At 39.8% G+C, this 17,349-nt stretch overlaps 1 protein-coding gene across 4 annotated transcripts; it reads left to right on the forward strand.

The window, feature by feature from the left end:
- The first annotated feature begins 8,314 nt into the window (after positions 1–8,314).
- Positions 8,315–15,492, forward strand: LOC124378463 (potassium voltage-gated channel subfamily G member 3-like). Of its 4 annotated transcripts, none has more exons than XM_046838172.1 (3): positions 8,315–9,473; positions 11,837–11,910; positions 11,989–15,492. In XM_046838172.1, the coding sequence occupies exons 1-3, from the start codon at positions 8,845–8,847 to the stop codon at positions 12,480–12,482; spliced, it is 1,197 nt and encodes a 398-aa protein (XP_046694128.1). In that variant the 5' UTR covers positions 8,315–8,844; the 3' UTR covers positions 12,483–15,492. The 4 variants fall into 4 exon arrangements, with proteins under 4 accessions (XP_046694128.1, XP_046694127.1, XP_046694126.1 ...); XM_046838171.1 differs by having other exon boundaries at positions 8,316–9,503; XM_046838170.1 differs by having other exon boundaries at positions 8,317–9,473; positions 11,837–15,492.
- Positions 15,493–17,349: the final 1,857 nt, after the last annotated feature.

Below are 17,349 nucleotides of genomic sequence, written 5' to 3' on the forward strand. Positions count from 1 at the left end.
ACAATATAAAGGACTTCATTCCAAAAGCTTAGTGCAAAATATAAACACAGTTTCACACACCTGGCTATACCATGCCTTCTGCTTCTCTTTATTCTTGGTAACGTATTCTTGGTAATTCATTTAAGGTAACGTTTATATGATATTTCTGCTTTCTGATTTAAGTCTTGGTCTCCTGCCCAAGTAATTCTGTTTGCACATCACCTACTTTCTGCATGTTTATTGACTTTAACTCTGCATCTCATTTTGGATTTGTTTACTATTGTTAAAAAAATAATTTTAAGATGCAGCTGTCACCATCTCTACCACCTGACACTAAGACCTAATCTTGATCCAATAAGAATAAAACTGCTGATTAGAAAAACTTGGTTGTAAATTTAATAGCAAATGCATCTCTGTGTGCCTTTCCTAAAATGAAATTCAAATTTTGCAAATTACACCACAGGTGCTAAAGTGATATATTTGCATTGATTCTGTAAAGTATTTCTTACTTTACTTTAGACACAAACTTCCCAAATTACATATTTATTAAAACAACCAAGTAAAAACAGTTACATGTTTCTCATAAAGGAGCAGTGGGTCTTATCAAGTTTGCATACTGTTTTATTTTTTATTACTGACTTATTAACAGTTATCGCAAATACTTGATTGCAGTGGTTGCTGCCAAGGGTGGCACTACCAGTTAGAAAGTTTAGGAAACAAATAGTTTTTTACATAAGGCCTGTCCCGGTTTCTCTGACTTTTGCCTTCCCTCGATTTCGGCTTGGTTTTCCTCTATTGCTTTGTTCTCCGGCTCTTCAAATCGGACTGGTTTAGAAATTTATATCCTTCCTCGGATCCACCCCTTGCTTCGCTTCCCAGCAATGCGGATGCTCAGCATTAACCCCGTGAGTCCTGCGACCTAGTGCTCATAAGTATTCGGACATCCTATCTTTCCTGCCTGTGCTACCCCTCCTGACCTTGTTTTATTCTGCCAGCCAACCCTCACAGAACAATCTGGCTAGTTAATGGTCCCGCAGATGCTCCTGATCTTTAGACCACCCTTAACGCCCTGGTCCAGGTCTCTGCCACCCATTGGTTCATCCACCCCTCGACAGGATGCTGCACGCTCGCTGCTCTCTTCTTCGCAGAGCGAGCGTTCAGTGGCCGAGTACGCTGCCGATTTCCACACTGATTCAACTGACAGAGAGGAACGTCGCTCAGAACGTTTTGCTCGCCCATTTGCTCGGTCTACCGCCCGGCTGGCAGCCTTTGTGGACTCTTGGGCGGACGCTGAATTCATGGATCTAGACCTTGCCCACCAGCTGGGGCTGGAGACTGAGGCATTTCCGAGATCCCTCCAGGAGTGCCCTGAAAGGATACCCCCTAGACCCCCCCTAGGGCCACTCGCCAAACTAAGCCTCTTCTGGTCACCGTCGGTGAGCGACTCCAGGAGTGGCTCACCTTCTTGGTGATCTCTTTACCTCACGTCCAGGTCATGCTTGGTTTTCCCTTGGTTAAACCCCCACTTAGACTGGTCCAGTGGTCGGGTACTCGAATAGGGAACCTATTGCCAATCTTACTGCCTTACTCCATCTTCCCCTATACCAGTCTCGTGCTCTCCGGAGATTCCCCACGACCTCAGTTCCATTCCTCCTGCCTACCACAACCTTGGGGTGGTGTTCAGCAAGACCTGGATCTCTTCCTTGCCCCCTTACCGGCCCTACGATTGCACCATTGATCTCCTGCCTGGAACCATGCCTCCCTGTGGCCGGCTCTATTATCTCTCAGCACCCGAAACAGGCGGCCATGACCCAATATATAGGACTCGCTTGCTGCTGGCATTAGCCGCATGTCCTCCTCTCCAACAGGCGCTGGGTTTTTCTTTGTGGAGAAGAAGGACAAGAGCCCCGTCCTTGCATCGATTATTGGGGGTCAAACGCCATAACAGTCAAGAACCAGTACCCATTGCCTCTGATGTTTTCCACGTTCGACTTTCTCCAGGGCTCCATCAACTTTTCCAAACTGGACCTCCGTAATGCCTACCACCTTTTCCATATCCGGGAGGGTGATAAGTGGAAAACAGCGTTCAATACCCTGCATTACGAGTACTTAGTCATGCCGTTTGGTCTTACCAATGTGCCAGCGGTCTTCCAGGTGCTAGTAAACGATGTTCTTCGGGATATGCTTAATCACTACGTGTTCGTATACCTGGATGACATCCTCATGTTCTCGGACTCGGTTGACGAACATGTCCAGCATGTGCATTCGGAACTCAGCCACAGTTACCGTCCGCACACTCAATCTGAGAATCGAGAAAAAGGTCCAGTGGGCCACTGTCGGCCAACCTGTCCCTGAGGGCTGCTCGCCACAAGGGCTTTATTAAGGGCTCTAGACATTTCCAGTCTGAAGTCCTCCAGTGGTGTCACAGTTCCCCTTTTTTTGTCACCCAGATGCTTCTCGTCCCTTGGCGTGCTCCTGAAGCATTTTTATTGGCCATCCGTCCGCAGGGATGTTTGCGAATTCGTTGATGCCTGCTCCATGTGTAACCAACACAAAAACCCCAAGGGGTGCCCCGAAGGTCTCCTTCATCCACTTCCCATACCACGACGCCCTTGGTTGCACATTGCGGTGGATTTCGTCACCGGTTTTCCCCTTTCCGCCGGGCGATAGGTTCTCTAACATGGGTCACTTCATTTCCCTACCCAAACTCCCAGAGTTACGAGTGTTGGGCCAATCACAGATGCTGACCTGCCCCTAAATATCGGATTGGCCTGAAGGTCTAGCTTTTACTCATGACCTGCCCCTCAAGGCCATGTGCAAGAAGCTTGCTCCTCATTTCATGGGTCCATTCTCCATTTCCAAGGTCATAAACCCTGCAGCAGTATGTCTCAAGCTTCCCAGAATCTTACACATCTATCTGACCTTACCATGTCTCCCACCTCAGACCTTTCCAAGTATGTTCTCTTGTTCTCTGGTATGCACATACAGTACATAGCAAGATCAAGATACATAGCAAGATTCCTCCTTTATTAGTATTGTAGTGCTTTGGGGTTTTCATGTAAGCTTTCATAAAGTTAATTCAATTAAATCACAAACTCAATACCACCTGTACTGTCAAAGAGAGAGAAAGAAAGAGAAAGTGTGTGACAGTGTGGGTAGTTGATGAATGGTGACCAATTTCACACAACAGGTACCAAGTATTGACTTTTGGTGAGAAAGACACTGACATTTGCATCTAATTAACACACTATTTGTCTCTATACAGAAAGCACCCCTTAACCTCTTACTTTTTAATCTTTCTGTAATAGTGACTGCCTGTGGAACTGCAGGTGAGACTTCCTTTTCCGTTCCTGTGCCTGGACACTCCCACTTCCTGTTAATAACCAGCTGAAAATGTTCTTAATTGTCCTCATTTAGGCTGCACACCTAAAACTGCAAAATAATGAGAACTGTAAACGTGTTAGAGACTTTTTAATGAGCAGTTTTCGTATTTATCCTTGCTGACTTGGCAACAAGAAACATGAATGCTATGTTCAAGAAAACTTTTTGGTCAAACTTTTACAAAAAAAGCTTTAAAAAAAAAGGAAAAGGGAAGAATAATGAAGAATTCATTTTGAAAAGCAATTTATTCATTTTATACCTGAGTTTGTCTAAATTAATTATATATTAAACCCATGTTTAACCCAAACTTATTTTTCCTTATAATGTACCATATCAACAATGATTCTAGAGTCTGACCCACCTGGCCTGGGTGAAATGCAACCCTGTATATTTGCAAACCTTGCTCCACTGAGGATTAATCTTATAACTGTGAAGCTTATCAAATGTGCTTTGGCACCCGGTCCACATTAACCACCCAGTTGTTCAGGCTTTTGTTTCTAAACAAATTCTACATTTGATTAAAAATGCAGTGAGCTACTAGCTCCTACTAGCACCTGATTAATGATAATGCCAAACTAAAAGCCTCAGCAGCCTTCATAGAAGAAGATGAGGAGAAGGTCAGACCTTTGATCTCACTTCAAACTTCGATTGTCAAGTCATTAATTTACAGGTCAATGATACAAATTTGTAGGGACTGAAAACAGCTTGCCTTTTTAGTCAAGTCTAACTGCTGGGCTGTGAGAGAATGACACTGGACATACAGAGCCATGATTAGCACTTGGCTTTATCATGCAATTGGTGTTCTGGCACGAGCTTTTATTGAGATTTGGCTCATTAAAGGGAGACAGCAGTAAGACATGGTGCACTAGGCACTGTGAAAAGATAATTAAAGGCACGGGGAGCCTTCATGGATTTCCATTATGTGTCTAATTAGTGCTAATGGCACCAGGCTTGCTGACCACGTACACGACCTTTTCAGCAACTGATTTTCCCTGTGTCAAGCACAACTACAGATACATATTTCCTAGGCAGAGGACTTTGTCATAGAGCGGTTTCCTTTCACGTCTGTTCACTGATCAAGTAAAAGGACATTTTTGTAATAGGTCTAGATATTTCAGCGGAGTGTGTTCATAGATTTAAAAAAACATAAGAAACTTCTTGCTTGAACATTACATTTTACACTGATTAGGCATGAAAATATGACATTATAACAGTATGATCGGTTAAGTGAATAACACTGGCAGCCAAGGCTCATTGAAGAACCTGGGGAGCGAAGGCTGGACTGTGTGGTCCGATCCAGTTAATGCTGTTAATGCTCGATTAGCTTTGACTATTTTGGCAGCAAAAGAGTGGACCAACACAATATTAGGCAGGTGGTGGCCACATTTGCGATTTCTCCCATTATCATAGATGACATTAGAAGAGATTTTGTCATAGCTGTGCATAGCTCACATTAGACTCAGTCATGGACTGTAGTTGTTGGGTTTTTGTTGTTGTTGTTATTGCACTTTCATTTGTAAAGGTGTTTCTTCAATTAAAAACAACTAGTTTGAGATTTATATTAACTTGTCATTAACTACACCAAAATCTTCCACTCCCGCTGTTATAAAAAAGGACTCAGTAAATTTTGATTAAGCTACTTTTTACTTTTCCTTAAGTCAAATTTAATTGAAATAACAGTACTAGAATATTGCTTTGCTGATCGCTGTATAAAAGTGGATCAAGTAAGTAATAGAAAAAGAATGGACCATGTTTCTGTAGAGTACATATACTGGTTCATAAAATCCTTACATCCGCAAAAACACGTTGCTTAATGTGTCAGTTGTGACTGTTTGTAAAGGGTGATGAGTTTAACTCCCAGAATCACCAAGCTGCCATATTGAATCCTTGAACAAAGTAACCCACTGAGCTCTAAATCACTAGTGCACAAAACAAAAACATTTCATATGCATTTTTTTGCATGCAGCCATTTTGACTTTGCAGATTCCTAAGATGTTGCTAATATTTTGTTTATATTAAAAGTTTAACAGTGAAAGGAATTTGGTAACCAAAAGCATTTTATTCAAATTCAAGTGCTTTGATAGCAGCTGAGTGAGTTCGACTCCACTGAATTTTATTTTAAATAGTTATACAGAAGCAGCATTCCTTTTAGTCAAATTCAGCATTCATAATTAACTTTTTATTTCAACAGTTTAATCAAGGGATTAACAAACATGACATTTCTTTATTTGCCTGTGGATAATAAATGCCCCACGCATGAGCTGAAGTTTGCTTATTGGATATTTCAAATATCGTTCAGGGAATATTACCATAACAACATTACCAAACAACATTTATAGCAAACAAATACAACACAATAAGTGTATGACCAGTGCAGTTAATGTGTTAATGTGGGTTCATGCAATAATTATAATACTGTACATGTTTTTTGTTTAGCAGCAGTTATTTGTACAAAAAGGTTCATTGAGTATGTTTATTTGAGCATGTATGAGTGTTTGTTAGTCCAGTACATAGTAGTTAAGTTAATTTTTTTAAGCATTTTCCCTTCTTTAAGGATGTTTTATAACTACAAACAACATTTAATAAAATGTAAATGAATCAGCTCATCAGTTAATTATACATTCGGGGGATTCCCTGCATTTATTACATTCCTTAACTTTTACTTGCACCATTTATTTATTTATTTATTTTTGACAAATTTCCCAATTAAAATCACAAAAGTAACTACATAGAGGGCAGGGATTTATGAGACATACTTGGCACGAAAATAATGCCATTTGTTAATTTAAAAAAAGTTACATTTACCAGAATATTTAATCGTTTGAGTCTGATAAAATATATTGTTTTTACATGTCACTGAGATGAAGATGGATGCTTATTGAACTTCCAGTGGAGTAGAATACAACGCCTAGCTAATAAGGATGTAAAGGCTACAATATCCTGTTTAGAACCCCCAAAATAACTGAAGTAGGATTTATGTAAATACTGACCCTGAGCACCTCAGACATAATTGTAAACCAATTAACCCAGTCAATTTTCAGCCTAGGACATGTTCATTGAATTACACTGGATATCACTATCTTTAACAAGTCACTATATATATATACAATTCTGACATAATGTCATCTTTACTGCTCAACAGTTGAAGGAGTTTTTGTCCTGTCTATACCATGCTACCAGAACACCTTTTCCACAAAATAACTAAGGCATTTAAAAAAAACCCATTATTTTGCAGAAAACACACTGATCAAAATTAGAGAACACTTTCAGATACCTCCCAGTTATTGGTGTTAATCTGGTACCTGGTGCTAATTTCCTTGATTATCTGTCAACCCCTATTTAACTGTCAGCCTAACTTCCAGTTTCACTGACTCTGCAAGATGGTGGGCCGTTCCAAAGTGACTGAAAGCCTCCGGCAGCAGGTTGTCCAGATGAAGGCCAAAGGGATGACCCTATCAGCCATAGCAAGACAAGTTGGAAATCTGTGATTTCAAGAATATTGAATCTTTACAACATCACAAACTCATTCAAGTCCGCCAAGAAGGCTGGTCGTCCACGGAAGACAAATAAAAGAGAGGACAGGATACTGCAGAGGATCTCAATGGGCAATCGTTTCCACACTGCAGCTGGAATTGCTCACCAGTTCAGCGATGAACAGGGTAAGGATCTGTCTCGTCATACAGTGTCTCGACGTTTAAGAGCATTTGGACTGAAAGCCACTCTGCAGTGACCAAACCTCTCATTAGCAGAAAGAATCAAAAGGCTAGACTAAGCTTTGCTGAGGAGCATGTTGTGTGGACAGAGGAGAACTGGTCCAAAGTTCACTTTAGTGATGAAAGCAAGTTTAATTTATTTGGGTCCGATGGGAAACATTATGTTCGGCGACAAACAGGAGAAAGATTAAACCCAAAGTGTGTAAAGAAGTCAGTGAAAAGTGGAGGAGGAAGTGTCATGGTTTGGGGCATGTTTTCTGCAGCAGGAGTTGGGCCTCTTATACAGCTACATGGCAGAGTGAATGCAAATGTTTATCAGAACCTTCTTCAACAACATATGGTTCCTTCCCTGCGTTCATCACCCAATCAGCCCACAGTGTTCATGCAGGACAACGCTCCATGTCACACAGCAAAACGGGTAAACAGTTCCTTGAAACTGAAAACAATGAAATAATGACATGGCCTGCCCAGAGTCCTGATCTCAACCCAATAGAGAACCTCTGGAAAATCCTTGGTGACAAAGTTATGGCCAAGAAACCCACTACAGTCACCGAACTGTGGAGGAGACTGGAAGAAGAGTGGACCAAAATCACACCAGAGCAGTGTGAGAGACTAGTGCTGTCCTGTGGCTGTCCTGTGGCTGGCAGAGGCCTGTACACTTCCTACTAATTGCTGACTGTTGTAACCTTCAGAAAATTTTGTTGTAATGTTTTTCCATGTTACAGTCATTGTTCTTCTCTAATTTTGATCAGTGTGTTTTCTGCAAAATAATGTTTTTTTTAATGCCTTAGTTATTTTGTGGAAAAGGTGTTCTGGTAGCATGGTATAGACAGGACAAAAACTCCTTCAACTGTTGAGCAGTGAAGATGACATTATTTCAGAATTGTTCAATTGTTTATAAATTGTTCTCTAATTTTTTTCTCTAATATATATATATCAGGGAGACAGCGACTTGATATATATATATATATATATATATATATATATATATATATATATATATATATATATATAAAGAAGGTTTGCAGTCGTGGCTGTAAATTTAGTAAGAGCTGCACATTGCTAAACAAAAGCACTTTTATCTATAGTTGGGTCAAAGTGTAGGTGTGAAGACTGGGCAAAAAAAGCTATTACATCTGAAGCAATGAAGGAACACAGAGAGGAGGCGCCCTCTAGCCGTGTTGCTGTTTACGCCTCCAAATCTGCTCCAGATCTCTAAAACGTTTTGTTTTTAACCGGTTTGGCTTTGTACAGGTGTGCATATGCGTTATCAATGTATAGTGAGATTGACGCAGTGTAACACAAGCTAATGTACTCAACCCATTTGTAGTTTATCGCCATTCTTGAGGATACCAAGAACGCGCGCTCGCGTGAACGTGTGAATGCACGCACGTCTTTAAATATCTGCGTACACGTTTGTGTGTGTGTGTGTGTGTGTGTGTGTGTGTGTGTGTGTGTGTGCGCGCCTGACATCACTCCTCCTTTTCTCGCTTTGACAGCGGCACGGTGACACCTCGGTGAGAGGCTGTGCGCGCGTAACGGTGCGCGCCTCCGCACTTTCCTCCGCGTCGGCGATCGCGTCTTCAAGTTTTCTCTCCGAGCCCGATATCCACGGAGACTGCATCGGGGTCTTTAGAGTTTTAGTGCTTCACTTGAAGACGGCCAAACCATGTGCTCTGAGACTAACGCGCAGCTACGGAGTTTCTCCATCTGCCAGCAGCTCGCCAAGATTGGCACTTTTCTCTCGCGTGCTCGCTGAACGCTCCCGAGGATGAAGTTTGGCCAAAGCGTTTGCATCTTAAACGTGGGCGGCACGCGGTACGCTTTTCCCATGGATGTGCTGAAGGACTTCCCTCTGAGGAGAGTGAGCCGCCTGCACAGCTGCGCGTCTGAGCGAGAGGTGCTCGAAGTGTGCGACGACTACGATCGGGAGCGCAACGAGTTCTTCTTCGATCGCCACGCTGAAGCTTTCGGCTTCCTCATGCTCTACGTGAAGCACGGCAAACTGCGCCTGGTGCCACGCATGTGCGAGCTCTCCTTCTACAACGAGATGATCTACTGGGGCTTGGAAAGCTCACACCTGGAAATGTGCTGCCAGCGTCGCCTGGACGATCGCATGTCCGACACATGCACACACTTCAGCGAGGAGGAGCGCCGCGTCGAGGACCGAGATGAAAAAAAGGAGCAAGAGCAGCAGAGGCGGCGAGGCGCGGGCCGCGTAAAGGACGCCAAGTGGCTCGAGAGCATGCGCAGGACCTTCGAGGAACCCGCGTCCTCCGTGGCCGCGCAGATTCTCGCTTCCGTCTCCGTCCTTTTTGTCATTGTGTCAATGGTGCTCCTGTGCGCGAGCACTCTGCCCGACTGGAAAACGGCCGAAAGTAACACGGTGGAGGAGCACAGGTACACAGAGTCTATAGACCATCCGGCCGGGTACTTATTCCTTTTCTTATTCCTAGTTCCTTTCATGCACGATGCACTGCTGAGAAATTGTCAAAGCACGTTTGAAGTGGTCCTCTTATTGCTGATCATGTGCATGATTTCTGACAAAGACAGTACTTCATGTGTCCAAGCCAAATTTGTGTTTTGTCTAGTGGTTTGTTACAGTTCATAAATGTTCGTCTTTTGTCTTCGATCATGAAACATAAAATAATCGACATATCCAAATCCTCAAGGACGAATGAACTTCTGAATTTTATATACGCTTGCTATTAAAATTAGATCATATTCCTTTTGCATTGTCCGAGCAAACATTATAAAACCATGCGTTGTTTCATAATTGGCATGTCACTGCACTTGAAAACAGGACTAATTTTCAAGTGTAATGAAACTAAATAAACACAACGTATGTATGGCAAAAATGATCAGACTGTTTACTGAGCAAAGACATTCATTCAATCATAATTGCCCCTGTCCAATATGCTGTTGCGCGTTACATTAAACATAGGCCATGAAAACGGAATACTTAGTATTTAATTAACTTTTGCACTATGCATCTGGAATTACATAATCATTATACACTCTTGGGGAAAGGGGAGACTCAGGGAGATTCAGACACTGGGATATATAATTGCCTCTCAAGGACCACTGTTATGACTTTTACACTGTTTGTACATTATATAACTTTAACTCAGTAATGCGTGATTCTGACAGTGTAGATGTGAATGAAATATTGGAAAAGATTTTGTAAAAAAAAGTAGTTATTTATCTAACAATTAAGAACAATTCATTTGTGAAGTGGGCTTATCTTGTTGTACTGTTAAATGTGTAGTAAAACTTAAGCGATTTTTAACATATTAAAATTTATATTAATGGTGAAATTAACTGATAAGTACAATTACCTTCACATTTTCTGGAGTTGTTTTTTTCCTGTCCTTTTAACCTCTGCATGTGTCTGTCCTATATCTATATTGCCACGTGGACTGTTCTGAAGGTGCTGGTACCTGCGGAGCGTCCAGGCTTTTCTATGTCTGTGTGTGTGTGTGTGTGTGTGTGTGTGTGTGTGTGTGTGTATGTTAGAGTAAGTGAATGAGTGAGTATGTGTGTAAGAGAGAGAGAGAGAGAGAGAGAGAGAGAGAGAATGTGTGAGAAAGGTCTGTTTAGGTGAGATGTCAGGTTTGTCATTCAAGCCACCAAACAATGTCATCCATACATGATACAAAATGTTAATGGATCTGTTCCCTTTGTAAAAATATGTTTTTATTCCAGTTCATTGCTTGCACAGTAAGAATTATTTATATATGGACATGTTGTCATTTTGACACCATTAGTTTCACACCACTTGTCATAAAGATTTCCCTGCTTAAATATGCTACCCTTTGCAATTTAGCTTTAAAAAGAAAATCTACATAAGAAATACCATTTGTGTAGAGGATTTATTTTCCTACAGGATCTTTCAAGTGGATGTGAAACGTCTCTAATAAGATGTTCATTTCAAGTATCAAACATCACTAGAAATATGCTTCAGCCGTATATTAAATCTCATGTTATCATGTGTCTGTTAACTCCTTTTCAGATTGCCCAGCATTGTCCTGATTATAAAAACAAAACACATCTCATTGAGAAACAGTGATGCCAAAAGTGGCAAAAAAAAAATTGGTTCTAATTGCCTGGGCTCTGAACTGGAAATGTGTTTTTTACTCTTTTTTTTTGTAATGCTTAACACTTTAAGACCTAGCAGTACTTTAACATGCCTTAATGTATTTACAAAATAGAAATCAGTGTCATTTTATACTTGACATATTTGATCAATATGGCCCTGAAATGCTTTGTATTACAAATGAAATTTCCTAAATCAGTGTTATCCATTTAGATATAATGCACATACACTAAACCTCTTGTAATAAAATGGCATGATTAGGTAAAAAAAATTTCCTAGGTCTTTGAGCATGTTTAACACTTGCATGACTAACATCGTGGCACATTCTACACAAGGTAATATTAGCTCAATTTCACAGCCTAGTGAACTTGTTTGTTTATCTTGTGTATAATGTCTATGCTAATTAAAGATTAGTAAATGGTTATTTAGTGTGCAGGTAGGCAAACAGATAATCATGATTATACTCTGATCCAGTCATTTATCTACTGTACCAAAGAGGCATCTGATTCTTAATTGGATGGCTATAATTGGAATTTACTTACATAGACCCTGCTTAGTGCTTCATTTAGATTAGTCACTTGATATTGTAAATGCATGCTGATTCAATGACTTCCTCTCTATTAATGTCTCTCTCAATTTTCTCTCACATAATTGTGCATCTGCTTAGGATCATCGAGGCGGTGTGCATTGGGTGGTTCACAGCAGAGTGCATCGTGCGTTTCCTTGTGTCACGTGACAAGTGTGAGTTTGTACGCCGTCCTTTGAATATCATTGACCTGCTGGCCATAACCCCTTACTACATCTCCGTGACCATGACAGTCCTGACTGGAGAGAACTCGCAGCTGCAGCGGGCCGGCGTGACACTGCGCGTGCTGCGTATGATGCGCATCTTCTGGGTGATCAAGCTTGCTCGCCACTTCCTGGGCCTGCAGACACTGGGCCTAACACTGCGCCGTTGTTACCGTGAGATGGTCATGCTACTGGTGTTTATCTGCGTGGCCATGGCCATCTTTGGGGCCCTGGCCCAGCTGCTTGAGCATGGGCTTGACCTGAAGTCCAGCAATGAGGAGTATGCCAGCATCCCTGCCGCCTGCTGGTGGGTTATTATCTCCATGACGACTGTCGGCTATGGAGACATGTACCCCATCACCGTGCCAGGGCGTGTGCTAGGAGGCCTTTGTGTGGTTAGTGGAATAGTGCTGCTGGCACTGCCCATTACTTTCATCTATCACAGCTTCGTGCAGTGTTACAATGAACTTAAGTTCCGTTCCGCTCGCTGCACCAGGAGCCTCTCGGCTGAGTTCCTCAACTGACTGTGTGTCTGGCAGACTGACACGGACCTGTTTCTCATCACTATTTGAATAAGAGATTTATTTGGTCCTCTGAGCTGAGTGAATGATCCAACTCAGTCATATATCTTGTCTCAGGTAGAGCATAGGAGCTTGGTCTTAAATGACTTTACATGTGCTTAACCTATCTGGTACTTAACTCAGTCCACTGAGGAGCTCAGTGTCTACAGGGATTAGTTCCAGCCCTGCTCCACACAAACTGATTTTACCAGAAACAAAGACTGGAACTCATTCAGTCAGGTTGAGTGTTGTGGTACATAGTTGGAACAAATACTGTGGATTCTGTGTCCCTTCATGGTGCAGGTTGAGTGTCCATGGTTTACCCAGCAAGTCCACTTTTGACAAACATTTTTGCAGGTCAGGATTCGCTCAGCTGTGCTGTTTTTACCATAGCGACAGTTAGGAGCTTTCACAGTGGTAGGCAAGGATACCATGGAAACATTGGCTTTCAGGCCAGATATCCCAGTTAGGGGCAAACTACTGAAACTGCTGGTGGGCAGCTTTGACTTGTCTACCAGAGGCCTCAAGCATACTCGACATGGCTTAAAAACTTGATCTTCACAGCCAGACAGACATGCATTTCATCCACTAGCAATGGTATACAGCCTCTGAAAGATTTTAGCTTCTGAATGTCAAGTAGACATCCAGTTTTGGCAAACATACAGAGCAAAAAAATAAATAAAAATTAATCCAATTTCACTAAATTAATTTTTATTATAACAGTATTTCTAGAACACAACAACCCAGCTTCTCTGAAACAAAATTTTAGGTGGTTATATAAGCATTGCAGGGTGAAATGTTCAAACATTAAAATGATTGTGTAAAATCCAATGATGTGTGACATGAAATCTGCAGGGATATTGGAAATCCAAAAGTGTGAGAGCGAGAGAGGAATAGAAAAAGAGGAGCAGAGAGGAATGATGCTTAGCTGTGTAGGCAACTGTGCAGCATTGGTAAATATGTAAAGTGGAATACAGTGAGCTACTGAATGAGAGCACTATTATATGAATTGATTGGCCATGTACATATAAAGTTCTTCTTATTCACCACTGGCATGCCTCCTATGTGGTTCAATATGGCTTAACGTTTGAGGAGTGAAGAGCTTTGCATATTGTGCTAGACTCTGGCAAATACTTGTTTTCATACAACACTCTCTAGAGTGTTTACAAATAATCCTAAAACCCAGTTACTCCGGGAAACAATCCTCTTGTCATAAATGAATTGGATTTAAGGAGAAGCTTTGTTAAAGGTAAACATAAATACAATTAATGATAAAAATATTAAACATGGAAAAAACACAAGTTAATGGGGCCATCCTGGCCCCTTTGTCTTTTTATTTGGCTTATTCTATTAGATCTGCATTTTAATTTTTAGCATTATTATTATATGGAAAAAGTAAATCTGCTTAGAGAAAAAGACAAATATACTGACCAGACTCCATGTAAATTGCTTAGTTATGCTAAGTACTCTAATGGTAATCTTATCACATGCATGTCAGCAAAGGGAGGTGTAATTTCACACCTAAGTATCAGGTGGGGGGAAAAAAGCTACTTTGAAAAAAATAAGTAAACATCATAAATGTACATCAAATCCAGCTATTTTCCCTTCAACTGGGTGATACTCCTCCCTGCTAATGCTGTTATTGTCACTAATGAGCATCTTCATTCATTTGCTGTCATCTCTGCTCTTTCCTCTTGAGAAACTGATGTCTTGATTGGAAGACGATCCATTCTGAGGGCGGTAAAAGGAATGAAGATGTGTTTGATGTGCCTAATGTGCTATATCTTCCTTTTTGATAATTAAGCTCCATGTCATGTGGGAAGCCTGCTTTCACTATTCTTTTAGTTTTTGCCTGACCCTGCTTTTTGTTGCCCCTCTTTCTTCTCTCTCTCTCTCTCTCTCTCTCTCTCTCTCTCTCTCTCTCGCTCTCTCTGAGAACTATTTCTGTACAAATGCTGATATGACAAACTAAAGAATAGAGTGTTTAAAGGCAATTTTCTGACTCCAAGGTCATGATAGATTTTTTTCATATAGTATACACAATTCTCGTTTACTTTATGTTTTGTCAACCAAAATCTAATGAAAAGCTCAGGATTTTAGTGAAAATAAACGTGGCCATTAATTTGAGTGCCAAAAGTTGTTTATACTAATGCCATGAGATTTTATAGGGATTATTCTTTACCTAATCGCTAATACTGCCTGAGTCCTTACAGGATGCTTCAAACATTAGTGCTATTTCAACAATATTTGTACCTAATGCCTATTTAGTGTTTCCCTTTAAATGGTTTTTATGGAAATTCATAGCTTCATAGAATCATGGACCACTTAATTAGTGTGGATAGTGGGTTACGGTATTTTATGTACAAAATATAAAATGAGTATACATTTTTGTACTGTTAATTTTAATGCCGATATGAAATCCATTGCCAACAGACAAACATGTCTATGTGTACCTATGGTATTGTGTTCTGATACTGCCACTGTGATGAATCAACTACCTAACAACTGTATAAATTTGTCATCTGTAATTTTACTTATAACATTATATTATAGCAACTGTAGAGAAATTCCAAATATATTCCCTGGAAGTCACATGTACAGATTTTTGTCATTTGAAGATGAAGCCACATTGTGCAACACTGTCTATTAATATTGATTAAAATAAAACAACAGACTGTTTTTCAAAAGAAATTTTAAACAATTGCTTATCTTATGCTTTGGCTTAAGTTTCTTGTAGGGGAATTAAATTTTAAGGTAATTTGGGGTTTCGATATTTTGCTATAGCCTAATAGGTAGGTAGGCTCCTTTTGTAACAGTCTAGATAAGCATACTGTTTAAAATTCCTGTAATCTTTTTTTTATTATTGTTTTTAGCGTTCTTAAAATAGAGACTCTATTTTGTATAAAGTAGCATAAAATATGTGTCTGTAAAGGCGAAAACAACTCTACGATAAAATATGAATAAATTTTATCCTTGATGGCTAAATGTGATGGCCTCTGTTTTTATTTTATGGATGCTTTATTTTTGCAAATTTTCTCGCTTCGAGAATTCATTAAGATGCAGGATGCTTTAAAGAGTTAAAGAGTTAAGAGAGCCAAAGTGGTGGGCTACTGAAGCCAGTCAATTTGTTCTTAGAAATGTGAGCCTTTGGAAAATGCATCAGAACTGACTTCTGGCAAATAAGCAGTAATGGCAAGTTTTAACCAAAAGAGTGTGTTCTGCCTAAAACATATTTTGCCACCCCAGCTTTTCGAAACTGTAAATTTTTAACAAAATAATTTGGAAATATCTGTAATTATGTTAAAATCTTGTCTAGGTGTTCTGCCTGCAATGATCATGTTGACTAAGTAGTCAAGTTGACAGATCTGTGTGAAAATCTTTAAAACAACAATAATTTCACATGTGAAAAATAAATGTGAGTCAATGATCCAGATAAATACTGTCAAAATATTTGCAATACCCTAATTCATCACCATGACAGAAATGCACTTACACACTCCATACAGATGGCCCTGACTAACATTTTTTAAATCTATAAAGGGCATAATAAAACCAGCACATGATAATTTGGGCAACAGGACAGAAATCAATGGTGAGGCTGAATTGCCTGTCACTATGAATAAAGGCTGACATTAACAGTGACATATATTCCATTCATAGTCATATGTATAATTTATATATTTATTATATGTTACATTTTATGTTTTTCAGTGGAAATGAAATAGAAACAAAATGAATGCACTGTTCTCCCTTTTCACGGGAAGGATGAGATTTATGTAAAGAGGAAACAATTAAATTTTGTGAATGATTTTCCCATCAAAGTTTTGAAATACCGTTGAAAACCATGGAAGGAAAAATTGTGTGGAAACCTAATTATAATATCTATATAAGGGTTAATTACTAATCCCTACAGACCTATTTAAATGACTCTGGTAAAAGTTGAAGTATTGACTACACTTTTTCACTCAAGATAAAGTAAAGAAGTTTGGGCTCTGACATGTACTTAAGTAAAAAGTAGCAATTACTACTACCTCACATCATATTAATATATTAATAATAATATAAAAAAAATCCAAATGTTGTTCCCTAATGAATGTATCCAGGCTGAACATCCACCATATAGAACACAAGCAGTGAAAAGATGATGATAAGGTGACTGGGAATGTCTCTGTTCTCAGTCATGTTTACATCGCTGACCCCTTTTGTCTTCCACGTTAGCCCCATAACTCTTGTTTCCGTCTGCCTTACTTGTTGTTAGCTTTGTAAACTACATCTACATATGTGGTTTGTGAAAACCAGGAAATTATACACGTGGTAGATTGAAAAAGCTTGATGGTAGGTTGATGGGCTGAAAATGGCACCCAGAAGAAAAAATATTGACTTTGTCACCAAATGAATTAAAAGTAAAGTAACGAGCCTGGTTTGAAAATGTAAGAAGTAGAATGTATAGATAAATGTGTGAAAGTAAAAGGTTAAAAATAAATAGTGATAACAAATAAATCTACTTGAGTAGAGTAACAAAGTATTTGTTGTACTTCATGTCCCATCTCTGGTGTGGAGAAAAAAGTGATGGAATAGAGGACTTGGATATTAAAATTTCACCCACTATCATAGTTAGCACAGTTATATTACCAGATATTGGTAAATAATGCCATTTACTTTTAATAGCGTATGAATATAAAAATTAAATATCATCTGCTCTTCTAATATACAGTGGTGTGAATGTGTTTGCCCCATTCCTGATTTCTTATTTTTTTGCATGTTTGTCACACTTGTTTCACCCATTAATGTTTCAGATCATCAAACTAATTTAACTATTTGTAAAAGATAA

The sequence above is a fragment of the Silurus meridionalis genome, chromosome 2 (genome assembly GCF_014805685.1).
Source record: "Silurus meridionalis isolate SWU-2019-XX chromosome 2, ASM1480568v1, whole genome shotgun sequence".
Classification (NCBI taxonomy): Eukaryota; Metazoa; Chordata; class Actinopteri; order Siluriformes; family Siluridae; genus Silurus; species Silurus meridionalis.